The 25,729-nt window shown below is 48.5% G+C and overlaps 12 protein-coding genes across 12 annotated transcripts; 4 read left to right on the top strand and 8 right to left on the bottom strand.

Moving 5' to 3' along the window:
* Positions 1 to 3: 3 nt before the first annotated feature.
* Positions 4 to 510, top strand: FTJAE_6581 (multprotein bridging factor 1; the record flags this gene model as incomplete). Its single annotated transcript, XM_037353207.1, has 2 exons — positions 4 to 159; positions 208 to 510. 2 exons carry the CDS (start codon positions 4 to 6, stop codon positions 508 to 510), a joined length of 459 nt encoding a protein of 152 aa, XP_037206355.1.
* An 821-nt stretch (positions 511 to 1,331) lies between these two features.
* On the bottom strand, positions 1,332 to 2,379 carry FTJAE_6580 (coatomer epsilon subunit; the record flags this gene model as incomplete). Its single annotated transcript, XM_037353206.1, has 4 exons — positions 1,332 to 1,440; positions 1,500 to 1,738; positions 1,786 to 1,928; positions 1,986 to 2,379. The coding sequence occupies 4 exons, from the start codon at positions 2,377 to 2,379 to the stop codon at positions 1,332 to 1,334; spliced, it is 885 nt and encodes a 294-aa protein (XP_037206354.1).
* A 377-nt stretch (positions 2,380 to 2,756) lies between these two features.
* On the top strand, positions 2,757 to 3,488 carry FTJAE_6579 (60s ribosomal l44; the record flags this gene model as incomplete). Its single annotated transcript, XM_037353204.1, has 3 exons — positions 2,757 to 2,759; positions 3,118 to 3,395; positions 3,449 to 3,488. The coding sequence occupies 3 exons, from the start codon at positions 2,757 to 2,759 to the stop codon at positions 3,486 to 3,488; spliced, it is 321 nt and encodes a 106-aa protein (XP_037206353.1).
* Positions 3,489 to 3,825: 337 nt separating this feature from the next.
* Positions 3,826 to 4,898, bottom strand: FTJAE_6578 (ureidoglycolate hydrolase; the record flags this gene model as incomplete). Its single annotated transcript, XM_037353203.1, has 3 exons — positions 3,826 to 4,436; positions 4,487 to 4,730; positions 4,779 to 4,898. The coding sequence occupies 3 exons, from the start codon at positions 4,896 to 4,898 to the stop codon at positions 3,826 to 3,828; spliced, it is 975 nt and encodes a 324-aa protein (XP_037206352.1).
* A 442-nt stretch (positions 4,899 to 5,340) lies between these two features.
* FTJAE_6577 (ureidoglycolate hydrolase) lies at positions 5,341 to 6,084 on the bottom strand (the record flags this gene model as incomplete). The annotated part of the gene is made up of 1 exon (XM_037353202.1): positions 5,341 to 6,084. The coding sequence occupies one exon, from the start codon at positions 6,082 to 6,084 to the stop codon at positions 5,341 to 5,343; it is 744 nt and encodes a 247-aa protein (XP_037206351.1).
* Positions 6,085 to 6,690: 606 nt separating this feature from the next.
* On the bottom strand, positions 6,691 to 8,278 carry FTJAE_6576 (cellobiose dehydrogenase; the record flags this gene model as incomplete). Its single annotated transcript, XM_037353201.1, has 4 exons — positions 6,691 to 7,054; positions 7,104 to 7,291; positions 7,340 to 8,148; positions 8,236 to 8,278. The coding sequence occupies 4 exons, from the start codon at positions 8,276 to 8,278 to the stop codon at positions 6,691 to 6,693; spliced, it is 1,404 nt and encodes a 467-aa protein (XP_037206350.1).
* A 1,182-nt stretch (positions 8,279 to 9,460) lies between these two features.
* Positions 9,461 to 10,434, bottom strand: FTJAE_6575 (plc-like phosphodiesterase TIM beta alpha-barrel domain protein; the record flags this gene model as incomplete). The annotated part of the gene is made up of 3 exons (XM_037353200.1): positions 9,461 to 9,535; positions 9,587 to 9,879; positions 9,933 to 10,434. 3 exons carry the CDS (start codon positions 10,432 to 10,434, stop codon positions 9,461 to 9,463), a joined length of 870 nt encoding a protein of 289 aa, XP_037206349.1.
* A 1,039-nt stretch (positions 10,435 to 11,473) lies between these two features.
* Positions 11,474 to 12,603, top strand: FTJAE_6574 (chaperone DNAJ; the record flags this gene model as incomplete). Its single annotated transcript, XM_037353199.1, has 2 exons — positions 11,474 to 11,518; positions 11,569 to 12,603. 2 exons carry the CDS (start codon positions 11,474 to 11,476, stop codon positions 12,601 to 12,603), a joined length of 1,080 nt encoding a protein of 359 aa, XP_037206348.1.
* Positions 12,604 to 12,853: 250 nt separating this feature from the next.
* On the bottom strand, positions 12,854 to 14,651 carry FTJAE_6573 (major facilitator superfamily transporter; the record flags this gene model as incomplete). Its single annotated transcript, XM_037353198.1, has 2 exons — positions 12,854 to 14,325; positions 14,375 to 14,651. 2 exons carry the CDS (start codon positions 14,649 to 14,651, stop codon positions 12,854 to 12,856), a joined length of 1,749 nt encoding a protein of 582 aa, XP_037206347.1.
* Positions 14,652 to 16,527: 1,876 nt separating this feature from the next.
* Positions 16,528 to 17,082, bottom strand: FTJAE_6572 (transcriptional Coactivator p15 family; the record flags this gene model as incomplete). The annotated part of the gene is made up of 3 exons (XM_037353197.1): positions 16,528 to 16,734; positions 16,787 to 16,891; positions 16,948 to 17,082. 3 exons carry the CDS (start codon positions 17,080 to 17,082, stop codon positions 16,528 to 16,530), a joined length of 447 nt encoding a protein of 148 aa, XP_037206346.1.
* Positions 17,083 to 18,221: 1,139 nt separating this feature from the next.
* FTJAE_6571 (PX domain protein) lies at positions 18,222 to 21,494 on the top strand (the record flags this gene model as incomplete). The annotated part of the gene is made up of 1 exon (XM_037353196.1): positions 18,222 to 21,494. The coding sequence occupies one exon, from the start codon at positions 18,222 to 18,224 to the stop codon at positions 21,492 to 21,494; it is 3,273 nt and encodes a 1,090-aa protein (XP_037206345.1).
* A 1,625-nt stretch (positions 21,495 to 23,119) lies between these two features.
* FTJAE_6570 (uncharacterized protein) lies at positions 23,120 to 25,274 on the bottom strand (the record flags this gene model as incomplete). The annotated part of the gene is made up of 3 exons (XM_037353195.1): positions 23,120 to 24,765; positions 24,819 to 25,128; positions 25,194 to 25,274. 3 exons carry the CDS (start codon positions 25,272 to 25,274, stop codon positions 23,120 to 23,122), a joined length of 2,037 nt encoding a protein of 678 aa, XP_037206344.1.
* Between the last annotated feature and the right edge of the window lie 455 nt (positions 25,275 to 25,729).

The raw sequence follows: 25,729 nt of genomic DNA, 5'->3' as shown, positions 1-25,729 counted from the left end.
AAAATGGATGACTGGGATACCACCACCAAGATTGGCAGCCGCACCCGTGGCTCTGGCGCCGCCCAGCGAGAGACTGTTGTTCGAGGAAAGGCTGCTTTGAATGCTGCCCAACGAGCTGGCGGTCTCACAACCGAGAAGAAGTACTCTTCTGCCAATGCCGTATGTATAGCGATCGTCTCCCTGTAACACACACTAACCATTTTGCAGGGTTCTGCACCAGAGGGTCAGCGTATGACAAAGGTCGATCGATCCGACGACATCATTAAGCCCAACACCATCGGCAAGACTGTTGGCGATGTCATCTCCAAGGCTCGTCAGCAAGTTGAGCCTAAGATGACACAGAAGGATCTTGCTACCCGATGCAACACCACCCAGGCTATCGTCGCCGACTTCGAGCGAGGCACTGCCACCCCCGATCAAAAGGTGCTTGGCGCCATGGAGCGAGTGCTCAATGTCAAGCTGCGAGGTAGCGACATTGGCGCTCCCAAGTTCCCCAACAAGAAGAAATGAACAATTGCGTCCAATGCTTAGACAAAAGATTTTGTACGATGGCTTCAGTGCCGAGTCGAGCGTTAGCGAATGATGATGACATCTTGGTTGGGAAATTCGGGAGTTTCGTGTGGGCCGTCATGATGCTTTATGACATGGGTACATGAGACTTGTTCTCTTTTCTTCACGCGGTTTAGGATTGACGGTATAGAAAGAATTGACAGGCCCTTTTACGATATGGTTGCTCTAGTCTGAACTTTTGAGCAAGGTAATACGCCTGCTCACCCGAATAAATTATCCTCTTGAGCATTATGAACCCGTTTTAGCAACGCATTCTGTTCCTGGATGCGACCAGCGAAGCAGGATCTAGTAACTCCTAACTGATAGGTATCCCGACTTGTGTCTCGTGACGATATCATGGATATAATTTGTTTGGAGATTTAATAGCTTGAGAAGATTCAATGACCATTCGCCTCGGCTCCGTCTTTTTGGCAATGGACCAAAAGACGGTAGTATCTCGACAAAAGTGGTCTTCAGAACCATGCCAGACCTTGCTATACTATTACCATGAAATGCCCGTCATTCAGAAGGCTAAGAATTGCAAGTCCACAAGTTGCTGTATACACCCTTGCCAGTGTTGAATCTAATTCTTTGCAGTAATGGACCCTGATATCTTTTGACAATCCTCGCTTTCCCGTTATTACTTATATATGGCTCGAACGTGCTTTCGGTTAACATGGCAAAATACGTTCAAGATCTCAATAATCATTGCCAAGAGGGTCCAATCCTCTATGAATAGTGCGCCCGCCATTAATTTTAGCAATTGATACGCCTAGTCTAAATCATGCTGACACCTTGGGGCTATACTTCGTGGCAGCCTTATCAAAAAGAGCGCTCTTCTCCTCCAAGTCGGCCAAGAATTGATGGTTAGGCTTGACGCTCTTCAATTTCCTATAGTAAATATTAGTATATGCCTTGTCTAAAGATTGGAATCAGACAACAGGACTGACTGTGCGAATTCATCGGACTGGTTGCCGGAAATAACATTGAGAACCAGCAGGTTGGCAATCGCGTCGGCGTTATTAGCGTCCTTCTCCAGGGCTTGTTCGAGAGCAGCTTGGGCTTCTTCTGTTCGGCCGAGGTGCAGTTCGCAGACAGCTTGCGAGACAAGACTTCGAACTGATGAGGTCGAGGGAGCTTGGGCGAGCTCCTCAAAGACGTAGAACGCCTGCTGGTACTTCTCACCACCCTGCACCTTCTCAGTGAATGTACTTCCCGAACATGTAAAACACTTACGATTCTTAATCCAACCCACGACTCAGCCAAGTTGACCAAGAGACTGTCTTGGGCCCACCGTCTTGCGGCGGATACTTCCTTCAGGGCGAGGTCGGTTCGGTTTTGTTGCAAATGGATCTGGACGATAAGAGAGACAGCATCGACTGGATAATAGCGGTCAGCAGCATTCTAAGCAATCTCCAACCCCTGTGTAGTCTTACGGCTTCCCTGATGTTGAGTGAGAAGAGCAAGAGCCTCTTCAGATTTTCCAGCGGCTTGGAGTACTGTTCCTCCGATAACCTGGACCGTTGTGTTGTCGGCAGCTGAAGAGGCCAGCTTCTCGATCGTCTCCACCGCAGAATCGGCCTTGCCCAAGTTGAACTCAGCAAGAGCGCCCAGAGCCTGGAGCTCAGGCTGAGAATCACCCTTCACGTCATCAAGAACATCTTCTGCCTGTCCAAGAGCCAATCGAGCTCGGAGGACAAGAATGCGCGCGGGAAGAGCGTTGTCAGGGGAGAAGGAAGAGGTATCGAAGTCAATGACTTCCTGATACTGGCCCTGATGGAAATGGTTGTGAATGTTGATTAATTCGCCTTCGGTCGAGTAGGGGTCCATCTTGGTTAACGTTTTGGAAACGTATTTTGTATGCGGATAACTGTTGTCCCTGAAAACGTCCCTTGAGAACACCTTGGATGCGCTCAAGATCCCGATGGAATGGTGGGGCCGGTCGTAGTCTGTCCTTTCCATCAGCGTGGGGTGAGTTCCACGGTACGTACCTTCACCTTCGCCTCAACGAGATGAGGCGCCAATCATGAGTGCCCTAGATCTCAGGCTCAAATGTGGCTGGTGCAAGCGAGTGCCACACCAGATGGGGCTAGGTAGGGTCGGCTGCCCACAAAGTGAGAAATCACACCAAAACTTCAATTTAGCCAGTCTTTGGAACTTGCATCACCAAACACACCCAAAGAACGGCACCGTACATCGTCGTCAAAATGGTACGTCGCTGCAGCCCAAAGCCTCATTACCAGCATCAACAATAGCGCCATCTTATTGTTGAGAACGCAATGCCGTTATCTCAAACCATTCGACCACGCGCGAACCATGACAGTCACTGGGAGAAAGTGGGATGAAATTTAGGAGCAACATGAAGGGACACGAACTCGAAACGACCACGTCAATCTCGAACCGACGATACTTGTTGAATGTGTCACATTTTTCGCCCTTCAAGCCCTTTCCGACGATTCAATCTTTTCTCTCAAACTGTCTTGGGGGCGTGCGACTCGATGTGCTGAGATCTGGACAGAGATCTTGATCCTCGAACACACCAGATGGCTAACATTCTGGCTCTTACAGGTCAACATTCCCAAGACGCGCAACACCTACTGCAAGGGCAAGGAGTGCCGCAAGCACACCCAGCACAAGGTCACCCAGTACAAGGCTGGCAAGGCCTCCCTGTTCGCTCAGGGTAAGCGCCGATATGACCGCAAGCAGTCCGGTTATGGTGGTCAGACCAAGCCTGTCTTCCACAAGAAGGCCAAGACTACCAAGAAGGTTGTTCTGCGATTGGAGTGTGTCAAGTGCAAGACCAAGCTCCAGCTGGCGCTGAAGCGATGCAAGCACTTCGAGCTTGGGTACGTGATCTCTAGGCTTAATGGACTCAGCAATATACTGACATTGAAAACAGTGGTGACAAGAAGACGAAGGGTGCTGCTCTGGTTTTCTAAGTGCTTTGTGTTTGGGGTCTCAGGGTCACCATTTCTATGCTTACCTCGGCGGCATTTGGGCATCATGGATGGACACAGGCGAAAGGAGGTACACGCCCTCGATTTGAGGCATGTTTCATAGGGAACGAATGAAAAAAAAGTCTCTGTGTTGCACCAACACGAATTTTCTGAAGCAAAGCACAATAACGTGCATTCATGGTGAAGAACCATTTTCAAGGGTTGAGTCGTTACCCCTCAACATCAAGCGGGTTAGGGCTCATGAGTCATGGTCGTGGTTGAGAAAGCTTCAAAAAGGCAACGATGTATTGGTCTATAGGTCTAAAGCTCCGATGCTATTCTAAAATCCTTCACCCAGCATTATAGTCTTGCCGCCTCCATACCAGAGTGTGCCATTTCGTGCATCCAGTCCTCTCTCATGGCCGACTAGCCACTCGCCAGCATTGTACTCGGAGTCAGGATTATCCCAGACCTCCTTCTCTAGCCATGCATTGACCTCGTCAATGGCCTTTACCCAGGCTGCCCTCTTCTCTGGCGTGTCATGGTCATCGTGATTCAGGTAACGTCCAAGCGTGATGTGCGCACTGGGAACTTGATATCTTGATCCAACCACGACGCCACTTTCCTGTACCTTATCGTACACGTCGCGACGCAGATGGTGATATGTGTAAGCGTCTCCCTGTGTGATCCCCTCTGTAATAACAGGCTCGGTGAGAGGAGGGGAGAGTGCTGCTTCACCTGATGCTGGGAGGAACGAGAGAGCAAAAGCAGACAAATCATAAGAAACCATAGGCTTGACAAGGCGAGACCTGTGACGATATGGGTAGTTCACAATGTCAGGGATAGCTGGTCTCAGAGTCGTTACGAAGGCAGCAATCTCCTGGGGTGTTTTGGAGAATGCAACCTCGAGGGTTGTCAAATGCATTCTATGCGAAGGCATAAGCCAGACACCTTTCAACGGTCAGTATATGCTAGTTGACTATGGGACTGAATCTCCTCACTGGGTGCGGCCTTCTTGAGTAACTCATTGACCTTAGAGGCTAAGCGGATAACATGGTCTGGGGGTCTGGCCCAGATGACCAAACAGTTCCTATTGTCACGAAATCCCGGCTCTACAGTCGGATCTTCAAGCCGTAGGAGTGTCTGGTCAATAACTAGTTCCTTGAAGTCAGAGGACAAAAACTTTTCCGCTTGTTGGCCGTTCCTCTTTGTTCGGTGGACAGAGTACAGAGTTTGGACCTCAGCCTGACATTGTGAGTTTGGAAACAACAAGTTTGAGTGACAGTCACTTACCGGATCATCATTGCAGGCTTTGATGAGGGCGTTGTATGGGTTCTCGCCCGGCTCAAGCTGAATTCCAGAGAGATCCTCCAGCTTGTTGCGAGCCTCTGCAGCTTCAAATTGGGCTGCCATTTTGATTCAGGATACAACGCAGCTTGTTGTGACTGTCGCCTGATTTGCAATATTACTCGGGATTCTACAAGAATGATGGGATTGTCAAACGAATGGCCCCAAGTACCTGTCTAGTCAAGCTACTTATAAGAACAGTTTAAAGGACATCGTGGAGTGATAGGAATGCACGATGACTAAGCTTTTGGCAACGTGCGTGGTTGTCTATTGATCGGAGAACTATTTCTATTATCATATTCGTATTATTGCAGTCACTATATTGGCCAACCTGAGCTTGTTCGATTCAAGATTAGCTGAAACGTTAAAGCCCAGGGGTTTCGCATCATAATATGTTGTCCTCGGGTAAATGAAGCATATATTTTAAATTGCATACCCAGCCATCTCTACTCAGCCACTGTCCAGTTACGCATTGTGCGATCCTCAAATATCGTGTGTCTTTGTTTAGCTACAGTTTGGCGGTAAAGCTTCCGCCTCGCGGAACGCGCACTTTAATATTGGGGTCTTTAGAGTCATGGCCCTCAAATGTGACGATCTGACAGTCCTGAATGTCAACGCCGGAGGAGAACTGAACAACCAGGAAATCCAATGTTGTCTCCTTCTTACCAAGAGCTACCATTGGAGCGTGCCATGTCCCAGCCGCATAAGTCACAGCCTGGCGGTCTGTTGCTACAAACGCACGCAATCCCTTCAGATCAGGGAGACCTCTGCCGGGTAGACCCTCTCCACTTGGTACAGGCAGACCATCGTCTTGGGGAGATGGTGGCAGAGAAGGGGCCACGATGACCAGGTATCTTGAAGCGGTAGAGGCGAGTGGGGCAAACGTTTGAGAAGTGAATGGGTGCCGTTCAAGAATGTTAACGGTGAACTCGCTCTGCGAAGCGTCATCGCTTGCAGGTGCCAAAGTTCTTGCTTCGCAGACGAATTGACTCATGATCAACCGGCCATTGCTGCTGGGAGCCTGTGAGAGAAGGTCCTGAGGCTTGCTGACATCGGCATAGCGAATTGCTGTTCCTTGATTGGCAGTGGTACCGTTGTACGGGAGAGAACCACCTCCAGATGCGTGTTTTGATGGAAGAAGGCTTGGTCGTGGATTGGAGACAACGTCTCCAAATGGCGCAAACTCTTCTTGTGTCAGGGGAACGGCCCCGATACGGAGGCTTAGGTTTCCGACGTTAACTGTAACTGACATGGCTGCCGCTTGAGAGGTGTTATAGTGACTGAATGTCGGGCAAATAAAACTGTTTGCTTGGTTGAGTTAATTATTTCAGACGATGATAAGTTGAAGTAGGCTATCGCGATCCGAGGTCGGCAATATATCCGTCCAACTACACCACAACGCAAAGCACACACTCTAAATGTGAAGAAAGATATTATTCCTTTGAAAAGTTAGCTATTGAGTTCTCGTCCGAAGAAAAAAGAGAGAAATAGATGCCCAATGCAGTATTACTACAGATGCTATAGTGACCTTTAAGCTACCCTAAACCTTTAAGTATGGTGATTCATCCTATAACACTCATATCGAAGCCCCATTCAACCACGTTCAGCGTAAGCTTGAGTTACTAATTTATTTTGATTATGTTCCTCGACTAGGGTGGCAAGTCCGTTGTTATTCCATGCCACTTGACCTTGCAGCCAACAGTGTGCTATTTCCCACTTTCAGGCCAAGTTGACATAGTCAGATAACGAGTCACAGTTTCACTCCATTTGACCAAAGTTTCGATCACTCATGTTATTCGTCTTATTGCATGAAAGCTAACATAAACGCCAACTTCAGTACCCAAAGTCAAAGTATTGATCAGAACTCCCTCGGTCGCTGCTCACGTCCCAGGTTCAAATCCGCCTCGTCATCTTTGCCATTTGATTGCCATGGTGATGGCGATCGCAATGCAGGTGACATTTGGCCAAGCCCGGCCTGGTTCGATGGCGGTTGATAGCCTGGAGGAGGATCGGATGGATAACCCATGTGTTGGGGAGGAGGCTCCCGCCATGGCGGTGCGCTGTATTGCTGAGGGCCTGCGAGACCAGGGCCACGGGGTCCAAGACGGCGCTTGTCCATGTATCGACGACCATAGATCAAGATGAGGCTGCTTATGCAGATGAAGATGATGAGAAGAGCGAGGAGCATGCCGAATTTTCGGTTCAGAGCAAAGGTGAAGCCGCTGATGATGGTTAGTGATGAGCAACAGATGTTTACATGTAACAACTTACAGGAATGCGTTCAAAGTGCCTAGGAACAGAATAATACGGCCAACCCAAAGATGAAACTTGCCGTACTTGGTCGGGGCCTGTGTTCTCCTGTACTGAGTATGGTGCATTACTCCTAGTCCAAACTGCCCAAGCAATAAGCCAGTGACGACGAATCCAATAATTTGGTGAGGATCATCAAAACTTCGAGACTACAACATTTGTAAGTGACAGGCCCAAAATAGCCGGTATGGACTTACTCTTTGGTAATAGAAACTGTTCGCAACACCAATACCGAAACCTGCAAAGACACCCAGAGTCGCAATGGACTGGTTCAGAGCATGCCACTTGACCCAGCCTCCAGACCTCAGCAGAACAACGCCAATTGGCATGAGGAATATAATTGATAAAACCATGAAAACTCCGTGAAGAGGTGATGCCCAGTTTGGCTTGGCCTTCGTCGCGTAGATAAGCTCGGATCCAACATCTTTTGTTGAATCGCTAAGAGATGGCAGCTCGGACTTCCCGTGAGTTCGTTTGATGTCGAGGGAGAAACTGCCATATCCTGCATGATATTTCAAAGGTGCGTCCGTATCGTCACTGTAGTAGTCCTCTTTTGGCCCAAAAGCGAAGACGGCCTTGCTATTGTGATCGTAAACATCGAGGTATCCCTTCTGTCCACCGTGTGATGGCCAACTGCGACATCCACTCTTGCAGCGAATAGTGACCACCATGTGATCGTCGATAATTCCTGTGGTATTAAGAACTTCGTAATCCATCTCGTCCCAATAATAAGGCTCGTAATGGCCGTAGGCGAGTCGCGGGGAGAATGTAACATTGTTGGTGGTCCGGCTCTTGTATACCATGAGGAATAGGGCTCCGGGCATATCCTCGCTTCCAAGACCAACGGCACCCCAGGATCGATTCTTCTTAACGCGGAGACTGAAGTAGACTTCGGTGTTCGCGTTCTCGCCAATGTCAATCGCAAACGCTACGTCTCCGTCTGGGGAAACGAAGGTGGATTGACCACCTTCATCTTTTTCTTTGGCAAAAGCGACTGGAAAGAGGGCTGTCGAAGAACGCGTGTCAGCAGCAGTATAATTAAAAAAAAAAAGAGAGAAAAGATTTCGTCTTCCAGAAAAGAGGGCAAACTTACCTGCTGTCGCAGCCAGGGCATGCCCGAGCTTGCGAAGCAACATTGTATGGGTCTGGATGTGGGGGGATATACTGTAAGAAGATGGAGAAGAGAAAACAAAAGAAGGCGAAGAGGGAGGAAGAAGGTTAGAGATACGAGAAGAAATCACAAATTGGATGCTTAATTGAGCATTTGCTAAGGCTGGCAGGAAGATCAGGGAGACAAAGCCGGAAAAGGAGGCGCGCCACTAAGATGAGGTGTACAGTAGGTAGATTTGTAGAGGGGACGGCAAATGATGGAAGCGTGATGTTTATGTCTGTAGGGTTGCCAATAGATAGATGAAGAGTGGATGTGAAATTGCAGGCTCAATCAGGAAAGTTAAGATTCCATTTTGTCCACTTAGGCTGTACAGAGTAGTCGATATATGGCCAAGATACTCATCTACCTACTACAGGTGTCACAAGCAAAAGTCCAAGTGATTCAGATTCGGCATTCCGTCTATGAAAAGGGGCTCTTTGAGACTTTGACGAGGGCTCTGGCATGTCTTGTCTTAGTCCTGAGCAATACATTATCACGAATCGCGTACAGAGTAGCTTTTCCTCAGATTATGCCTATTTTAGCACGTAGGCAAGTGAAAGAACCTCCAAACTCGTATTCTAGGGTTCCCATCACATCTTTCTTTGTTTTTGCGGGCCAAGTAAACAAAATGAGGCATCTGGCCGTTGGGTATCTAATAACGCTATTGGTCCAACGAATGGAATAGAGTTTGCTCAGGGGATGACTGCGCTAGCCAGGTACATGATCCCTGAGTCCTCCCGCTATTCGTACTTTTAATCTACCAATCAACAGCTCGTCTTTACATACCGCCTTGCACTCTAGATCAACAACATAATAACACCATGTCAAAACAACCACGATATGATGGCCTCAGCCGAACGGAATTATTTCAGGATATATACGCAAAAAGTACATGCACGATCTGGGGACGGAAACTTTTGGGGATTCGAACTGAAATTATAGGAATAGGCAGATGGGGTTTATCAGTACTGAAGGACCGTACTGCTGGAATGGCAATGCACAGTTTACCACGAAGCGAATTACGCTGATAGTCGAGTAGCTCGTCCAACTGTGACTGTTTTTGCATCGCAGTGCGTGAATGCAGGTCATCCTGATCTGAATAATTCGGTGGATATACAGGAGGATGCCTGTGTGCATAACTCTTAGTACGCCCTTGGTTTGCGAGATTTCAACTGTGCGATCCTCGTAAACCATTCAGAGATATCTGGGCGTCCATTGCCTCTCCAACGTTAACCCAATCCAACTGTGAAACTCAGTCAGATAAATCCTTTTATAAAGTTAATTCACCACTTACAAGAACGACATTCGGTCGCCTTCCCCAGCTGCTTTCGCAAAGGTCTACCTGTTTTTGGATAGAATACTCCGAATTCGTCTTCTCTGTATGGATCTGATCTGGCATGACAACGCCCAGGAGGTCGTGATTCAACATATGGTTCATGATCCCCATGAGTACGGTTGGATCCCCCTTCTTCGGCCGGTCAACCTTGCAGGTTGGAAACGAGGGATCAGTTTCACCGAATGGAGTCTCCCAGAAATAGTCGAACTCATCAAGTATGTAGTCAACCTTGCTCTCATCCATGTTGTAGTCTATAACAGTCAGTAAGCTAAAGGAACGAACAAACAGAGCAAGGCATCCATACCCATAAATACAATAACCCGAGTTCCATCGTCAAGTAGCTCTTGCAGAGTTGGCCACTCGTCTCGAGAAAGCCTCTTCTTGGGACGAAATACAAGGTCTTTTAGCCCTGCACTGCTGAAAGCTTCATCGAACTTTTCAATCGGTAGGGCGTCAACATTCGTCAGTAGTATCGTCACAACCTCATACGGGTTCTTTCCGATCCATCCTGATATCTCTGCTAGATAGTTATGCAAGGGTCCGGCGTTTAGTTGCCAGCAGTGAGTGTGGCACATCTGTATATCGCCATTATTGTCTTGTGTCTGAGCCTGTAAGAATCGTACGCCTAAATTGAGTTGTTCTGAGACCGATATGTATTGGTTGTTGAAGGGAAGCTCTCCAACAAAAGCGCTGTTATGCGTCCCAATGAAAGTGATATCCGAATATTTTCGCCCGCAAAGTTCATCATGACCATTGCATGCCGCGAAAGCTGCCGTAGCAAACGCTGATACGAATGAAACTCGCATGGCAAAGAAACAGAAAGGTAGTGTCTGGGGAGACTGCGAGTCAAAGCAGAGCCCCTCCAGAGGAAGCTTGGGACTATATATATGACAACATCTTCAACTTTAAATTAACACACTCATACTGGCTGCCAGCATGTTGCTTCAAGCCTTCGCAGCCACAAATAATATCGAGTGATCCTACCACAAGTCGGATAATGCGATCAATAGTTCGACGATCTTAATATCTGTTTTCAGCGCCTTCTTTACGCATCCACTCGTGGTAAGGGCTGGTAGAATGCAACGATGAGATGGTTGGCTCAGAACCCCAGTAGCAACCTCTCATCCGCCACATCGTTCCTTTGGAGATCAATGCAAAGAGAAGATGATCAGGTGGCAATAGTATTTTGGGATATGAAGGGTAGGAAGTCCCTCAGGGACTAAGAAAGCATGAGACTTTAGAAGCTGAAGAGGATGCCAAAATAAACTCAGTAAAGAAACCCCTAAACTTACCTGACTGGATTGTAAGCTTTCTCGTCGCTTAAGATAAAGGTCTCAAGTTTTCTTGCCTTCCCTTGGAAGTGATAATTTGATGTTTACTCACGACTCAGTATAGATGACTGCGTTTAGACACTGAAATGGGGAACAACGTCCAAGCCATAGGCTCTCAACTGTTTATAGCAGTTAATGTGTATAGGTAAGCATATGACAAAGACATTCAAGATTTGTTATACTCGTCCGGACTATGTCAGCGAAAGTGCTTGCTTGAATAGCCCGGTAATTGAAGTTGAAGAGTCAATGGACGCAGTGACAAAGAAACGGCTTCGGCTTGTAAGACTCTAACTAGACCCACTCTGACGCACTGGAGCTCGAAACACCAACTAACAATTGCCAGCACGAGCCTTTGCAACTTCCTTACTACGGTACAATCTGGCCACATCAAATACCAACCTGAGTATACAGGTGTTCTCAACCTGATTGATGCCAGAAATTTCCTTGCTCTTTTAACACATTCACACATAATTCCGAAACTCAATAAAACTCTACCAATGATCCGCTACCCACCATGTCTGGCTATTTGTCTATGCTAGGTTGGGCCTTTCTCCCAAATGTATGAGATTCGTTCACGGGAACTTGCTTGACCTGCTAACCGCTTCATAGCTTGCAACAGGATGGCTCCAGTCCATCTATTATGGCTTTACCATTCGCGCCGGCGATCCCAAGCCTGCCCCTGGCTCTGCCCGCTATAACTCGCATCGACGCACCATACATATCCTCGTTGTCGCTGCCTACCTCTGCTACACAATCTTCGAAGCGGACTATGAACAGCGCCGTATATCCTCATACTATGCAGATCTCGGAGTGTCACTCGATGCTGCCGATCGCGAGATCAAGACGCGCTTCCGCCGCTTGGCTGCCATGCACCACCCAGACAAAGCAGGCAAGGACGCTGGCGATTCTGCTGTCTTTTTCATGCACCTAAAGGTTGCTAGTGATACGCTACAAGATACCGCCAAAAGATTTGCATATGAACGCTTCGGACCCGAGATTGCGCGGTGGCAGAAATGCGTTACTATCAGAGATTATGTTACTCGTGGTGTTGTCTCCGGCATCCTGCCTCACTACGTTGTGGCTGCCGCAACAATTTACGTTCTAGGCTTATTTGGCTACATGGAGTTTGGTAAATACTACCGGTGGCTAGTTCTGATCGCCCTTTGCGTATTCGAGCTCCATGCCGTAACACGTCCCGACTTCCCACCTTTTGTCAATGCCATCAACGCCGTCCTCCTCCGATTTACATCATCGCCACCATATCTACCTTTCCAGATCATCTCTCTCGCCCGGAGACTCACAATTACTTTCTACATTGCTCTGAACCAGATAGGGCCTCTCATTGCATTCATGATCTCGGGGCCAGAAAAATCCGAGGAGGACGACGAAAAGGCTATGAGACACAGCCTACATCGCCTTGAAATGCTGACAAAACAACTTGACGGAGATGCTGTACGACTATTGGATATGGAAATGGCTCCTTTTAAGGGCGACAATGATGCAACGTCCAATCTACAGGGCAAGATGAGGGAGTGGCTTGTACAGAACACGATCAGAGCTGACCCTATGGTTAGAGATGCCATGGGAACGTCACTGAGGAAGAGGAGAGTTGATGCACCGGCAGGTGCAAAAGGTAACAGATAGACAAACTTTATCAATATCTATTGTAGTTTTTTAAGTATCAACCACTAGTTAATCTGTGCTCTAGGCAGACAACTTTATGAATAGCAAGAAATATAAAGCACTGCCAAACCCCGTTGTAAATGACATCAGAAATGCAAGTTATACCCAAGATCACTCTTTGACTCCAGGTCGTTAGTATGCGTGTGTTGTAACAAAGGTTATGCGGTAGCTATTATGCTTACGGGACCGCACTTGATTGAAAGTTGAGGATTCAAAGTCGTGAAGCTCCTCTTGTCTCGATGGGAATGAGACAAATGCCAACAAAAGCCGATAAAATAAGGACTGCAGACATGATAATAGGTGTAGTAGCACCATCGCCGGGAACAGTAGCGGCAATGATGGGTGCCATAAGGCCAGTGATACGGTTCAGGAAGCTGGCCACGCCGGTACCAGCGCCTCGAACAGGAGCAGGGAATATCTCAGGCGTGAAGGCATACAGAACACCGTACATGATATTTTGGGCGAAAGCCTCAACACAAGACATTAGTAGTTGGGCAGTTGATGTAGTGCCGTAGAAGACAAAGAGGAAAAGGAACACCGCGGAGAGGAGGGTGGAACTAGCAAGCGTTCCTCGACGACCGAGGAAGGGGGACGGGTGATCAACGAGGTATGCAGCGAGAAGAGAACCAGGGACGCCCATGACAGAGGCGATGGCGTAGTTGCGGTACGTGTCTGATGAGATGGTGTCTGTTTCGGACTGCATGTTATCCGATGCTTCGTTATGTGCACGAGCAAAGTATTGAGGAAGGAAGGCATTGAAAAGGGGATATCCCATGCCAATCGTAGCCCAACAAAACCAGATTAAAGAAGTTGCCATGCCGAGGGTCTTATTCTGGAATAGAGGTCGCAGACGCTCTCCGGAGAATGACTGGAGCTTTTCCCGGAGGAAACCCATAGTCGATGGAGCAGGAATCTTCTTCTCTGCGACATGGGCCAGATCCTCGCCATCCTCACAAGCAACCAAGTCGAGAAGCTCCGAACTAAGCCAAGTCTTGGTACCATTACGGTATGCCAGACCATGAATGACAGCCACTGCCTCATGTTGGCGACCCTTGTTGAGAAGAAACTTGGGTGACTCGAAGAGATGAAAGACGAAGAATCGGACAACAAACATGGCGAAAGTAACAATGCCGATGGTGACAATGAAGTATCGCCAACCCTGCTCAACTGGCCAGTTGCCGATAAAGTACCATGCAATCAGAGATGAGATAAGTTGTCCAAAGGGCCACCAGACGGACAGCAGAGTGAGCAAAGCGCTGGAAGCATCAGGGAGAAATTCCAGGAAGAGAGCACCATCAACAGGAAGATTGCCGCCGACGCCGAAACCAAGGGCACTGAAGAAGAAGCAAACGCTGCCCCAGCTTTGGGCATACGCGGACATGATGCCAAAGACACTGGTAATAAGCAAGGTAGTGTTGAAGGCAATGCGACGACCGAGGAAATCGGACCCGATTCCCCAGAAAAAACTCCCAATCGATAGACCGACGAACAGGGCGCTGGTTGTGTATCGAACTGTCTTTTCATCGACACCGAATTCTCCTGATAGGGATGGCAGACAGAGTGACACTCCCTGCATCCAAAGGTTGTCGGCAAACCATCCACATCCACAGAGAACGAATAACTGCCAGTTATAACTGCCCATACCGATATCTCCAATTGCCTTATTCATGAGCTTTGATTTGACTGAAACCTCGTTAGCTCATAATGCAGCAGCCTTAAATGTAGCACTCACTCTCATATGTCGTCCATTGACCTCGTCGCCCTTCTCTCATTTCTTTGCGTAGACCATCTACCGTATACTCAGCAGCATCACCTCCCAGCATGCCCTCGCGTTCTTCTTTCATCTCCAAATCATCCATCTCACCCTCCTCCCGCGTTTCCCCATGACCGGCGCCCTTCGCTTTAGCCGCTTGGCTGTAAAGATGAGCTTCCTCCAGTGGCACCAAGACGCCGATATAGTCATCCACTGACTCGACGTACCCAGAGCCGAGACGCCATGAAATGCGCATTGCAGAAGCTGGTACTTGAAGTAACAAGATGTTTATAACTTTAATTGCCCAAACATCAAACAAAAATTGGATATTTTCAGGAAAGCGTGATGCTGCAGCTCGCACACGAGACAACTTGGATTTGAAAGATGAGATAAAACTGTGGCTTGATGGTTGTTAAAAAGAGCTTGAACGGAAAGGATTGGATTATAACGGTTTGTTGTCGAGCTGCGTCACTGAGCGGAAGAGCCGATCGTGAGTTCCGGTAGCTTTGTTAGGAGCAGAGAGCTGTAAAAGAAAAACCTCGCGTAGAACAAGTAAAACAAAGAGTGGCCAGAGTGATAATAATGTAAGAATCAACAAAAGAAAACAAGGGATTCAATTGTACAGTTGATGAGAGGGTGAAACAAGGCACAGACTTGGAGATGAGAGGACAAGTCAGAAGTTAAGGTGGATAGAACCAGCAAGTAATATTGGATGTTAAGCCCGAAATAGGAGGCCGTAGGTCCAATTTTTGCTGGGTCCAGGGGCTTGGGAGGCGCCAAAGCCGGGCAACCATCAGCATCACCACCCATCCATCTCCCGTGCTATGGGGGCTTGGCATCAAGACTTCTGTTACCGCCCTGATCTTTGTATAGCACTCCTAATGTTCCTGATAATAAGGCATTTCTTGAAAAAACATGGCATTGTGTCTTTCTCCAAGAGAAATAATAATGAAACAGTAACTCAGCAAGTCCCTCTAGGTTCTTGACTTCTGTTAAGGGCTGCGATACAGGCGAATGTACAGTGGATGGCTACTAGATCACTATTACCAGGCCGCAGCCGACATTGCCATGTTGGAAAGTTGCTGATCAACTTCATGATACTTGGTTGAAGCGCTGAGTGAGCGTGGCGCAGCTATTTTCCATTCGAGATCCAGACCCGATACGTTCTCCTAATGACAGCCGTGGAACTGTTCCAGACTCCAACCATTTAGTTAATTGGAATGAGAACTTTGATAGGCGATTGTTTTTACTGTTTAAACTTTGGATTGTAAGTTCTTATCAGGGCCAAGCTAGCTTGTCGGGAATAAGGCTTGCGCGTCGATCCGCCCCTTTCGAGATTTGAAACTAAGGTATCCGTAATGCTACATATGTTACAGACTTACAGTATACAAATGAGATTTCTTGTCTCCAGACACCAGCCAGATCTGAATCTTAAGCTACAATTCTGCCATGGACTGCGTCGAAGTTCCAAAAACGCACAGCTCCCATTCATCAGCATCGGATGGTCTCCCAATAGTATTCCCTGCAATGGAAGGATGCCAGAGATCTCCTTGACCTCAAAATGACAAGGCCAAGGGGTGTAACTTGGGAATTGGAGTACTGCGAATTCCTAGTACGGAGTACAGTAGTTGCTAAAGCTGCACCACCCCATATGATTGCGATAGTCCAAACGGCTGAGCGATAACCCTGTGTGACATACATATTTCCATCTCATAAATAACGTGTTCCTGGCAACTCATTCATCGAAGTTTTGCTTGTTCACCCCTTTGGGTAAGCTATGTTTCATATCGGCAAGACTCTTACTGCAGACAAATCCATCATTCTGACATAGAGCCAGAAAGTGATCCCATGCACAAATCACCGATTGGGCCCCAAGGACGTGATGGCCGCGACTCCAAAAACTCCCTGCGTGGTATACATAGTCTAGGGGGGGAAAGAAACCTCAGGACCTTAACCCTAGGAGTAAAAATCTTTAGGTAAATTCAGCCTAAGCTTAGGGGACTCTTTACTTGGTTTATTTTAACACCCTATATCAAGGTTCGGTGTTTTCCTGCCCCCCGTGGCATACTGCCAACACAAGCCCAGCTCGTGGGCGAAAAAAATGCTGGAAAGAAAATGCTCAACACGCCGCTCTAGTCCTCTTCCTCGCTGGTGGTCTCAATGTTCGCCTTTGGTGATTTCTTCCGCTCTTTCTTAGCCTTGGCTGCTGGAATCAGAGCAGTATCAGGCTCGTCTGCGACGTCACCCTCAACGACGAGACCTTTGGCGCGAAGAGCAGCATTGATCTGTGGAACAGCCTTAAGGAAAGCATTGTACTGCTCGATGGAAAGTGAAATGCCCTATTCAACTAATCAGTGAGATGCCCAATATGAATGAAGCCTTCGGAAATACCTTCTTGCCAGGTAAAGTCTTGCCATCCTTATCATAGTACTCGCGAATATTGACAAAGGTTTTCTTGCTGAACTCTGATACACCAACACGGCGCTTGTCTGAGAGCTGGACATGTCCTGTTAGCGCGCGAGCCCAACGGCAGATGCTTTGAACTCGCGTACCTCCCAGAATGGATTTCCATCATCATCTTTACCATCCGACTCAACCGATGTTCCACTCTTGACTCTTTTAGAAACAGTCTCGGGCTCACTGTCAGAATCGGCAGCGCGCTTTTTGGCGGCGGATGTACGGGCCATTTTGAGAATCGCAAAAGTCCTTTCAAGAGTTCGACACCCTAATACTGTTTTGTTGAAAGTTGTTTGAGATGTCTTGTCACCTTTGGCTTGAAAGTTGAGCTTGAACTACACTGGCCTCCTAGGTCTAGTAGGCTGTGGGAGACGCGATTGGAAGCTACCTAGGTACGCGCGATGTGACACCAATGCACGTGAAATGTCAAAACTGGACCCACTCGGCAAACCACCTCAGTGGAGGTTATAAGTAAGCTAGTAAGGTACGTGTTGGATCTTATCATGGATGCCATCGTAAACTTTCCGGCTCGACTGCTAAAACTCATTGGATGCCGCATTCCAGCTTGGTATAGACCTTGGCTTCAGGATTATCCTCTCTCGTCACCTCAGATATTTACTCAAGTTTTCACCATCTAACATCAAGTAAATTAAAGATCGACCGATCACGTCAAGGCGGCCTAGGGTACATAAACCTGGCAAGGTTAATCAAACGAAACAAGACACCACACAAGACAGATTGGACGCCGTAACTCTGCAGTGGAGATAAATCAGGGGCAGCATTAGACTTTGTTGCCGTTTTTAGTGCACGATGGCAGTTGAAGCCCACTATTTTGTGACACAGACCGCACCAGCATGAACTTGTTGCCTCGATCTTGGGTGATAGAAAGATTTGAACAAAGTTAGGATGAAATTGGCATACCCTCTCACAGCCTATTTTATCAAGCTTTCTCTTCAATACTTGGTCGCAGCCCTACCCTGGGGTTTAGGGGCCATGACCCCTGAAGACTTGAAGAGAAGCAATTCCAATGCTCGGCAATTTGAGGCTAAAAAAGCCCACCTGGCACCTTAGACACGCGACACCAGCTATGGCGTCTGCTGTAATTCGGCCACATCCACTACCCCCAGCGTTCCAGACAAATTCCAAACCTTGCACGATTCCTTCATTTCATTCCCTACTGTTATCTAGTCTACTGTCTTGCTCCTTTTGCTCTCAGTTCAGTTCTATTCACGTTTCTCATCTAACTCTCTATTTCCACTGGCTATGCGTACGGGAGCTCGCCTGGGTTTCAGTGTCTTCTCCGTTCGTTAGGAGAGCTACAACATCTGGGTCGTGTACTGAAACAACCCTCGACAGCCTTCCATTCCCCATGAGTTCAACCGCATTCCCCAACCAGAATGCGCCTCAGCCAGGTGCTTCCCTTACGAACCCGCCAAAGCCGAAGGCCATTGCACTCAATGGATCGCCATTGCCTACACTTTCACACACACAAGACGACGGCAAGCCACTGTTGACAGACAAGCCATCAGATGCAAATGATCTTGCTAACAAGACGACTACAACAAACGACGCAATGAACTCTGACAACCCTATTACGAATTCTACGAGAACCGAAACGATTAATACAAGAACTGCAACTGAAGATGGCACTCCAATTGCAAAGGTCATTCACTTCTTTGCTACAGCGACTTCAGAGTCACTCGCCGGCGTGGCAGTTGGTTTCGCTGCTTTCACATACTTCACTATGGGACGCTTGGGTCTCGTCCTAATCGGCGCTTTGGGCGGAGTCGCCGGATTTATTTCATGGGAAGCGCGTAACCCAGAGCTCGCCAAAGCTGTGCGAGGAGAGCGAGGGATCGACGTTATAGATAGGCTTCTAGAGGCCAGAAACAACCAGACAGGAGAGAAGCGCGAAGACAGCAGCGACGATGAAGAGCCCGCCCTAAAAAATTTCGACGAGTTCCGGCCAGAGACCCGTGAGGCACTCGGGGGCCTCGTAGATGCTATTGTCAGGGACTATGTTAAGTGGTGGTACAGTCCGATTGTTCCGACTGACCACTCATTTCCTTTGGCGTGTCGCAAGACGCTCACATCTTACCTTCTCTCCGTTTCTAGCCACCTGAACCGAAAGCGACCTGCGGATGCCTTTCTCGATCTCCTCACCAACTCGTCCTCCATTATCATCGTGTTCATGTCTGAGCTCGCATCCGCTTTCTCCGAACTTCCCCCAGATAGTAGTATGACTGCTGCCGACGCCGTTTACAATTACCTGGCGTCCAACCCCGACTGTCATTTGGCCAATCTCTTGAATCAACGTCAGCAAGCGTCAAAATTCAAAATGGTGGCCGAGGACCTTCTTGGTTTCCTGGACCGAAACGCGTACAACTGCGACCCGGCCCGGGTTTTCTTGCGTGAGATCCTCGCGAACTCGGTCCTTGAAAAGACCCTACATACCTGCAGTCAAGCCGATTGGATTAATGGATGGATCGTATACTTGCTAGAAGCTGGCGAACCAAACCTAAATCAGGCTATCGATGTTGGCATGCAGCGGGCCCCGGAATCGAGCGTGGCGGCAACTAACGTCTTTGCGGATTTGGATGGAAATGTCGGAAACGTTGGGATCGCCAAGCCAGGGCGAAGTTCTTTGGAGACGGAAAGGGCTCGGCGCAAGGAACCCCTTGGCCACAAGAAGAAGCTGAGCAAGGCGGAGGAAGAGATGGACGAAGCCATGCAAGAGATGAAACGCATGAACGAAATGATTGCCGAAGAAGAAGCACGACGAAAACGAGCGTCGGTGGTTTCTTTTCATGATTCACCAAAGGATTCAAACAATGCTGGAAAAAGGTTGTCTGGTGCGCCAGATCTTTCAGCCGCTACGAAACATGATATGCCTCTACCATCGGCGACATCAACGGAAGGGTTCTCATCAAAGAGTGACATCGTCCAAACTCCCGTCACACCTCAATCATCAATGGATTCCTCCAGCCCTGAGTCGTCCCCTCGTCGATCCGACGGAACGCGCTTCACTAGCTTCGATCAAATTGTACCACCAGGACAAGTAGCTGACGAAGGAGAAGAGGATGCCCCTAAGAAAGCTCCTCTGACCCTTCACAATGCCACAATAACTCTCCACGATGATACCCCTGGCGAGCCAAACAGAATTCGCAGCAAACCTAACTGGGACTACTGGGTGCAGGTTGAGCCGTCAGCTACTGCGTATCCTGGATGGATGATCGTACGAAGATATGCAGATTTTGAAACTTTGCATGAGATCCTTAGACGGATTGCCAACATTTCTGGTGCAACTGCTTTCACCGAGTTGCATAAAGACCTGCCTGACTGGAAGCTTCACACTCGTGAATCTTTGCGCGGTGAATTAGAGAGATACCTTCGAGATGCTTGTTGGTACCAGAGCTTGGCCGAAAGCGAAGGTATGAAGCGATTCCTCGAAAAGTCAAAGGGGCATACCCACAGCGAATCCAAAGCAGGCTTTGGATGGGAAACCATGGGTAAGGGTATGTTGGATGCCCTGACATCAGGGCCCAAGGGTGCTATGGAAGGTGGCAAGAGTCTCGTGGGTGGTGTCACTGGAGTTTTTGGAAGTACATTTTCTGGTCTTAGCAGGAAATCTACCCAGTCAGTAGATCTAACGGCTAACTCTAGCCGGCTTTCGATCTCGACACCTCCGAGCCAGCTAAGCGGTGTAAGATCTCCCGTCCGCTCTGCGAGAGATAGCATGGACAGCCAACGCTCGTCTATTGTATCATTGCAGCCAGGGAAAATGCCACCGATGGAGCGTCGTCCTAGTTATCAGTCACAAAGTGAGTCGGATGCGGACATTCGCACCAGCCGTTCGGAATGTAAAGAGTCTGCTTCAGCGTCGGCAAGTGCTCTTCCTAGTCGGGAGCATAGCCGTGCACCTAGTCTTGCTCAGCTGCGGTCCCCATCAGCTGTTAGCCTCGACTTTACAAAACTTCCGCCCCCTCCCGATCAGATTGCGGACGACTATGGCTTGCCTGAAGGCAACATTGATATTCAGAGTGCAAAGGGACAGCAGGACCGCAAGGGCTCCCAGCAAATCCCAACACCTCCCCCTTCGGTGACTGACGGCAAGAGGGCGTCTTTGAAGCCTGGTAAACAATATACCCCTTTGTCAGAGCCCGAGACTCGTGTTGCGGTTGAGCTCCTGTTCGCTGTCATCAACGAGATGTACACCCTATCATCGGCGTGGAATATTCGACGTACTCTTTTAGCAGCGGCAAAATCTTTCCTCCTACGACCTGGTAACCCGTCTCTATTGACTGTGCAGTCACTGATTCAGAAATCCGTCATTGATGCCAATACATCGGATTCAGGTATCGCGGAACAGCTTCGCAAGATACGGGAAAATATGATGCCAACAGAGCACGAGCTCGCGGGCTGGCCGGCTGAGCTTACAACCGAGGAGAAGGAGAAGCTCCGCATCAAAGCCCGCCGACTGCTAATTCAGAGTGGTCTTCCAGCTGCTCTGATGGGTGTCATGGGCCAGGCGGCGACTGGCGAAGCGCTTGGCCGAGTCTTTGACTGTCTGCAGATTGAGGAGGTGGCAAGAGGGCTTCTCTTTGGCCTGATCTTACAGGTTGTTCGAATTGTGACGCACTAGAGACTTAGTGCGAGTAATATATAATGTGATGGGACAACATGAACGGTGTTTGGTGCATCCGGGGCTGGCTCATCTCACGAAGTGCACGGTGGGATGTAGGAATTTTGAAGGGACAACAACTGGCAACGGAATGGAGCAAAGGAATTGATGGTTCTCTTCGTTATTGCACAAGGGGCGAGCATCTTGTAATGATAGATACGCAGACAAGAAAGACCTAGATGGTCTCCGTCGTTATTAATATGGAATACTTACAGACAGGTTCAACTGACTCAAGCCGAGTGTCATCGCACCTGAACGCCAAGAGACTGCACCATGCGTTTAGGTCCAAGTCCCCATTCCACCGTCGTTGAAGCATCCACGAAGAAAACTCAAAAAAGGATCACTCCACGGATAATTCGACCTCCGTATAATCATAATATCGGGAGTGTCCACACTATGAGCTTTACAAAGTATAGCCCTTGTCTCCGAGCGGTGCAGATCGTTTTCCGATGACGGTCCTTCACTAATTTCCGACTGGTCCTCTCTCCACTGAGTGCTCAAAGGGGGGCGATGTTCGGCATATCGCAGATGAACTGGAGGCGTTATAAACCATATCGTACGATAATTGTCGATGATTGACCACTCACTTGGTTTGCACGTGGAGAGGGAAAAAGGAGACCCGCAAGGAAGCAGGGATTTGGGATGAACGGTCTACATACAGGGGGAGTGGATGACAACAACAGGAATAGAGGCATAAACGACGTGTTTGGCGGTAGACGCGGGCTGCATCACCCAAATACAACATCTACTGCACATGTTTGGCCTCGAGAATCAGTTCTATAGGTCGTTATACGCCTTGGTAATTGATCTCTCGGCCAGCTTCTAACATGAGTTAGATTCGAGAAACTGATTGCTTTTGCAGGATGCATGCATGGTTTGTTTGGCCTTACGTCTGTCACATCCGGCCTTGAACACTATCACATATCATCTTGTTATAGCCGACGATCCTGCAGGCTCAGTTTCTAAAACCTAAAGTTGCTTGGCATTAAAGGCGTATGCATAGTACGTACCATGCATGTCTCCTTGCCATCTTGGTACGGACAACCCCCAAAGGTTGCATGATACCCTTGTCTATGCCCACATCTCGCATTGTATCACAAGCCCACAAAGAATCACTTCGATACTACATGCCTCTTTGATCACATCGCGAGTTTCTTCCGTCTTGACTTTTAAGAGGAGAAGATAGGGAGTTACGTTGAAAGCGCCTTGGCAGAAAATATGCCAAGATAATATCATTATGAAGAAACTAAGAGTAGTAGTACTATGATAGGGTGAAATATGCAGCAAATTAACAGTGCATTGATACAATAAAAGAAGTGAACTCAGTTCAAGAAAGGAAATACTGTGATAAATGACAGAAGCCTCCAGCTTGCGCCCTATGATGATACATAATAAAACAATGAATGCATGATATGCTGTTGCAGCCGTAAAATGTCATGAGTAGACGTAGCGCAAATATGCAAAAAAATGTAGAAAATGCCGTAGGGGTATCAAAGGATTGTAAATGGTTTGGCCGTGAATCGTTGAAATGCGATACAGTTTTGGCAGGACTATGGTGATAAATAACAGAGATATACTGAAACTCATCAGGGGCGATAGACAACATTCGTCAGTAGAGGTAGGTCATCTTCCGTCTGTTCGTTTTGTTTGGTAGCAGATGAGGTTGGTGGAGATGCGAGAGGAGAAATGGCACGGCATTCAGAAAAGTCCCGTTTCTTCATGGCGTGTGCTTCTCCGGAAAGCCCGTTGAGTAGCTCGTGGCTTCTCTGACGGTGAAGTTCAATGCGTTTTGTTTCAATCAGGTTGTTTGGGGGCTTAGGCTCATATACCGGCTGCTTGCCCATTTTGGTAATTTCATCCTCAACATCGGCTAATAGAGCGTAAACATCGTCGCCAGCATAGATACGAATGCTCTCCACATCAGAGCGATTTAGAGATCCGGTGCTGGTCACGCGTTCATCGCTTTGTTTCGTAGCCTCTTCTTCGATCACAGGCTGTTCCAGGATGGTGCTGGGTACTTGAGCCACAACACGTTGGGGAGAAGGTGAAGTGGCAGTACGAGGTGAGATAGCGGTCTCTTTCGAAGGGCTCCGAGGGGGGGTTGAGATATTGCCAATGCCAGATGAGGATGGGCCACTCACTACAGGCTCACGTGTCATGCTTGGTCCGCCAAGAGGGAGACAAGCAGCTGCAGCAACGTGCTCAAGCAACTTCTGGCGAACACGAGTACGTCTGTTCTCAGCCTGCTCCAGCTTGTTCACCCAGTCGTCAATCGAGGCATCCAGCTCGGTAAGTGCCTCTTCCTGCTTCAGCATAGACTCGTTGCTGAACTTGGCCACGCGAGGCGAACGCAAGTACTGGCAAATGCGGGAGTGGAGATTTTTGCGACCTGAGCGAAGGGCAGTGTAAGTGCGGCGAAGGTACTCGGTCTTCTCATCCAAATGGCGGAGTTCTTTTGAGAGCGCCTCAACATCTTCGGCCCTTAGAACCTCGAAGCGCCCGACCTGTTCGTAAGCTTGCTTTTGAAGCAACACAAGTTCTGGCATTTCGATTTTCTCTAAAGCCTCTGTATGCTTCACACCAACTGGGAGGTTCTCAAAGGCCTTTTGTTCTGAAGTAATCCTATTCTTCGATTCTGTCCTCTGGATGATCGGTCCGTTGTTGGTGCGCTGATCACGCCTCTTCCTAGGACGACCTCTGTCCATCACTGAAGATTCTGAGCCACCTCTTCGATGCCCTACCCGAATTGAATCAACGGGAGGGGTATAACGTCCATCAGAAAGCTGAGGAGATTCAGCTTGAGGCTCCATGAGTGGTGCAGACACTGGGATGGGAGTAGTTGAGCCTGTTGATGCAGACTTTGGTGTTGTAAGATCGGGCATGGAAGAGTTGGGTGTGAAAGAGGTGCAACTTTGGGGAGATGACTCGCTGGTGCGACCCCTTCGAAGAGGCTCGTTCTTTACAGGGAAGCAGTTCAACGACTGTTGGCGACGGAGTAATGGCGACTGTCCTCCTCGTCTAGGGATGACCAAAGGGGCCAGGTGTCTTGGTGAAGTTGGAGTTGCACCTCTGGAGTCCGCCTCGGTCTCACCCTTCATCGAAGCCTGAGGGTCGGGGCCCTCGTCATCGCTCGACGCAAAAAGAAAGGTGTCGGTAAGATGATAGTTTCTGGACGAATGGCCAGGTGCACTAATGGAGCGCTCGTGGAAAGGTGGGCGACCAGGAATTGTTGCTACGATGATATTAGTCTAGAATCCAACAGCCTTTGCCAAGCATGTGACTTACGAGAGTCCATTGAAAGCTCCTGAACGGTTGTCATAGGTCCAACCTCAGGCACACTAATTTTGCGTCGTCGAGCCAGGCTGTGTTGATTCAACCGCTTCTTCAAGCCATTGAGTGTTGTCTGCTGGTTGTCTGTCTTATCACTTCCTGTAGTTGAAGGTCCCATGGTTGTCTTGTCTGGGTCTACCGCTTTACTGCTGTTGAGGACGGGCAATTTCCTCTCCTTTGGAAAAAGTTGATACTTCTTCGACGGATCAGGTTGTTGCATTCTCCAAGTAAATGGTTTCTCCTGTGGAGGTAATGGTGACAATTTCTGAAAAGAAAGCATAGGTAAGCTCGGGTTAAATAAGAGGATAGTGAAACACAGGGAGGACATACCGAATCGTTGGGCGACTGCGAAGACTGCTTGGTTATATAGGTGGTGTCGATATCGACGATGCACTTGGCAATATGAGCCATTGCGTCGAAACAATGCTACCAGATCGGGCTGCCACAATGGGAAGTAGGAGGGTGTTAGAGATTAATTGCCACGGCGAGATGGCACTACCGTGGAGATGAGAGTAATAAGCTATAGCATGAAGCACAACAATACTGGTCCGGTTTAAGTGTTTCGGATTCCTGGGACAGATGGTATATAACAGTTCTAGCTGTGGAAGGGATCCCAGACATTGCTTTTGCGCCAAGCTGTGAGCTCTCCGGTTAGCTTTCTTCGTTTGTGGTTGGACATGCACTTACCGGAGAGCAGCCTCAATCAACCCCTTGTTCTGGACAATCCATGATGGGATATCAGGCCCTGGGCCTGAATCCTGGTCAGAACTCATGGCCCCGCCTGAAGGATATGGTGTCACGCCCCCAGAGACTAGAGACATCCAGAATAGTTGTAATCAGCATGGGATAGGAGCACAAAGAGGTCT

The sequence above is a fragment of the Fusarium tjaetaba genome (genome assembly GCF_013396195.1).
Source record: "Fusarium tjaetaba strain NRRL 66243 chromosome Unknown NRRL66243_c0000128, whole genome shotgun sequence".
NCBI classification, from domain to species: domain Eukaryota; kingdom Fungi; phylum Ascomycota; class Sordariomycetes; order Hypocreales; family Nectriaceae; genus Fusarium; species Fusarium tjaetaba.
The sequence above is the reverse complement of the archived record's forward strand: the minus strand, read 5'-3'. Positions and strand labels throughout refer to the sequence as shown.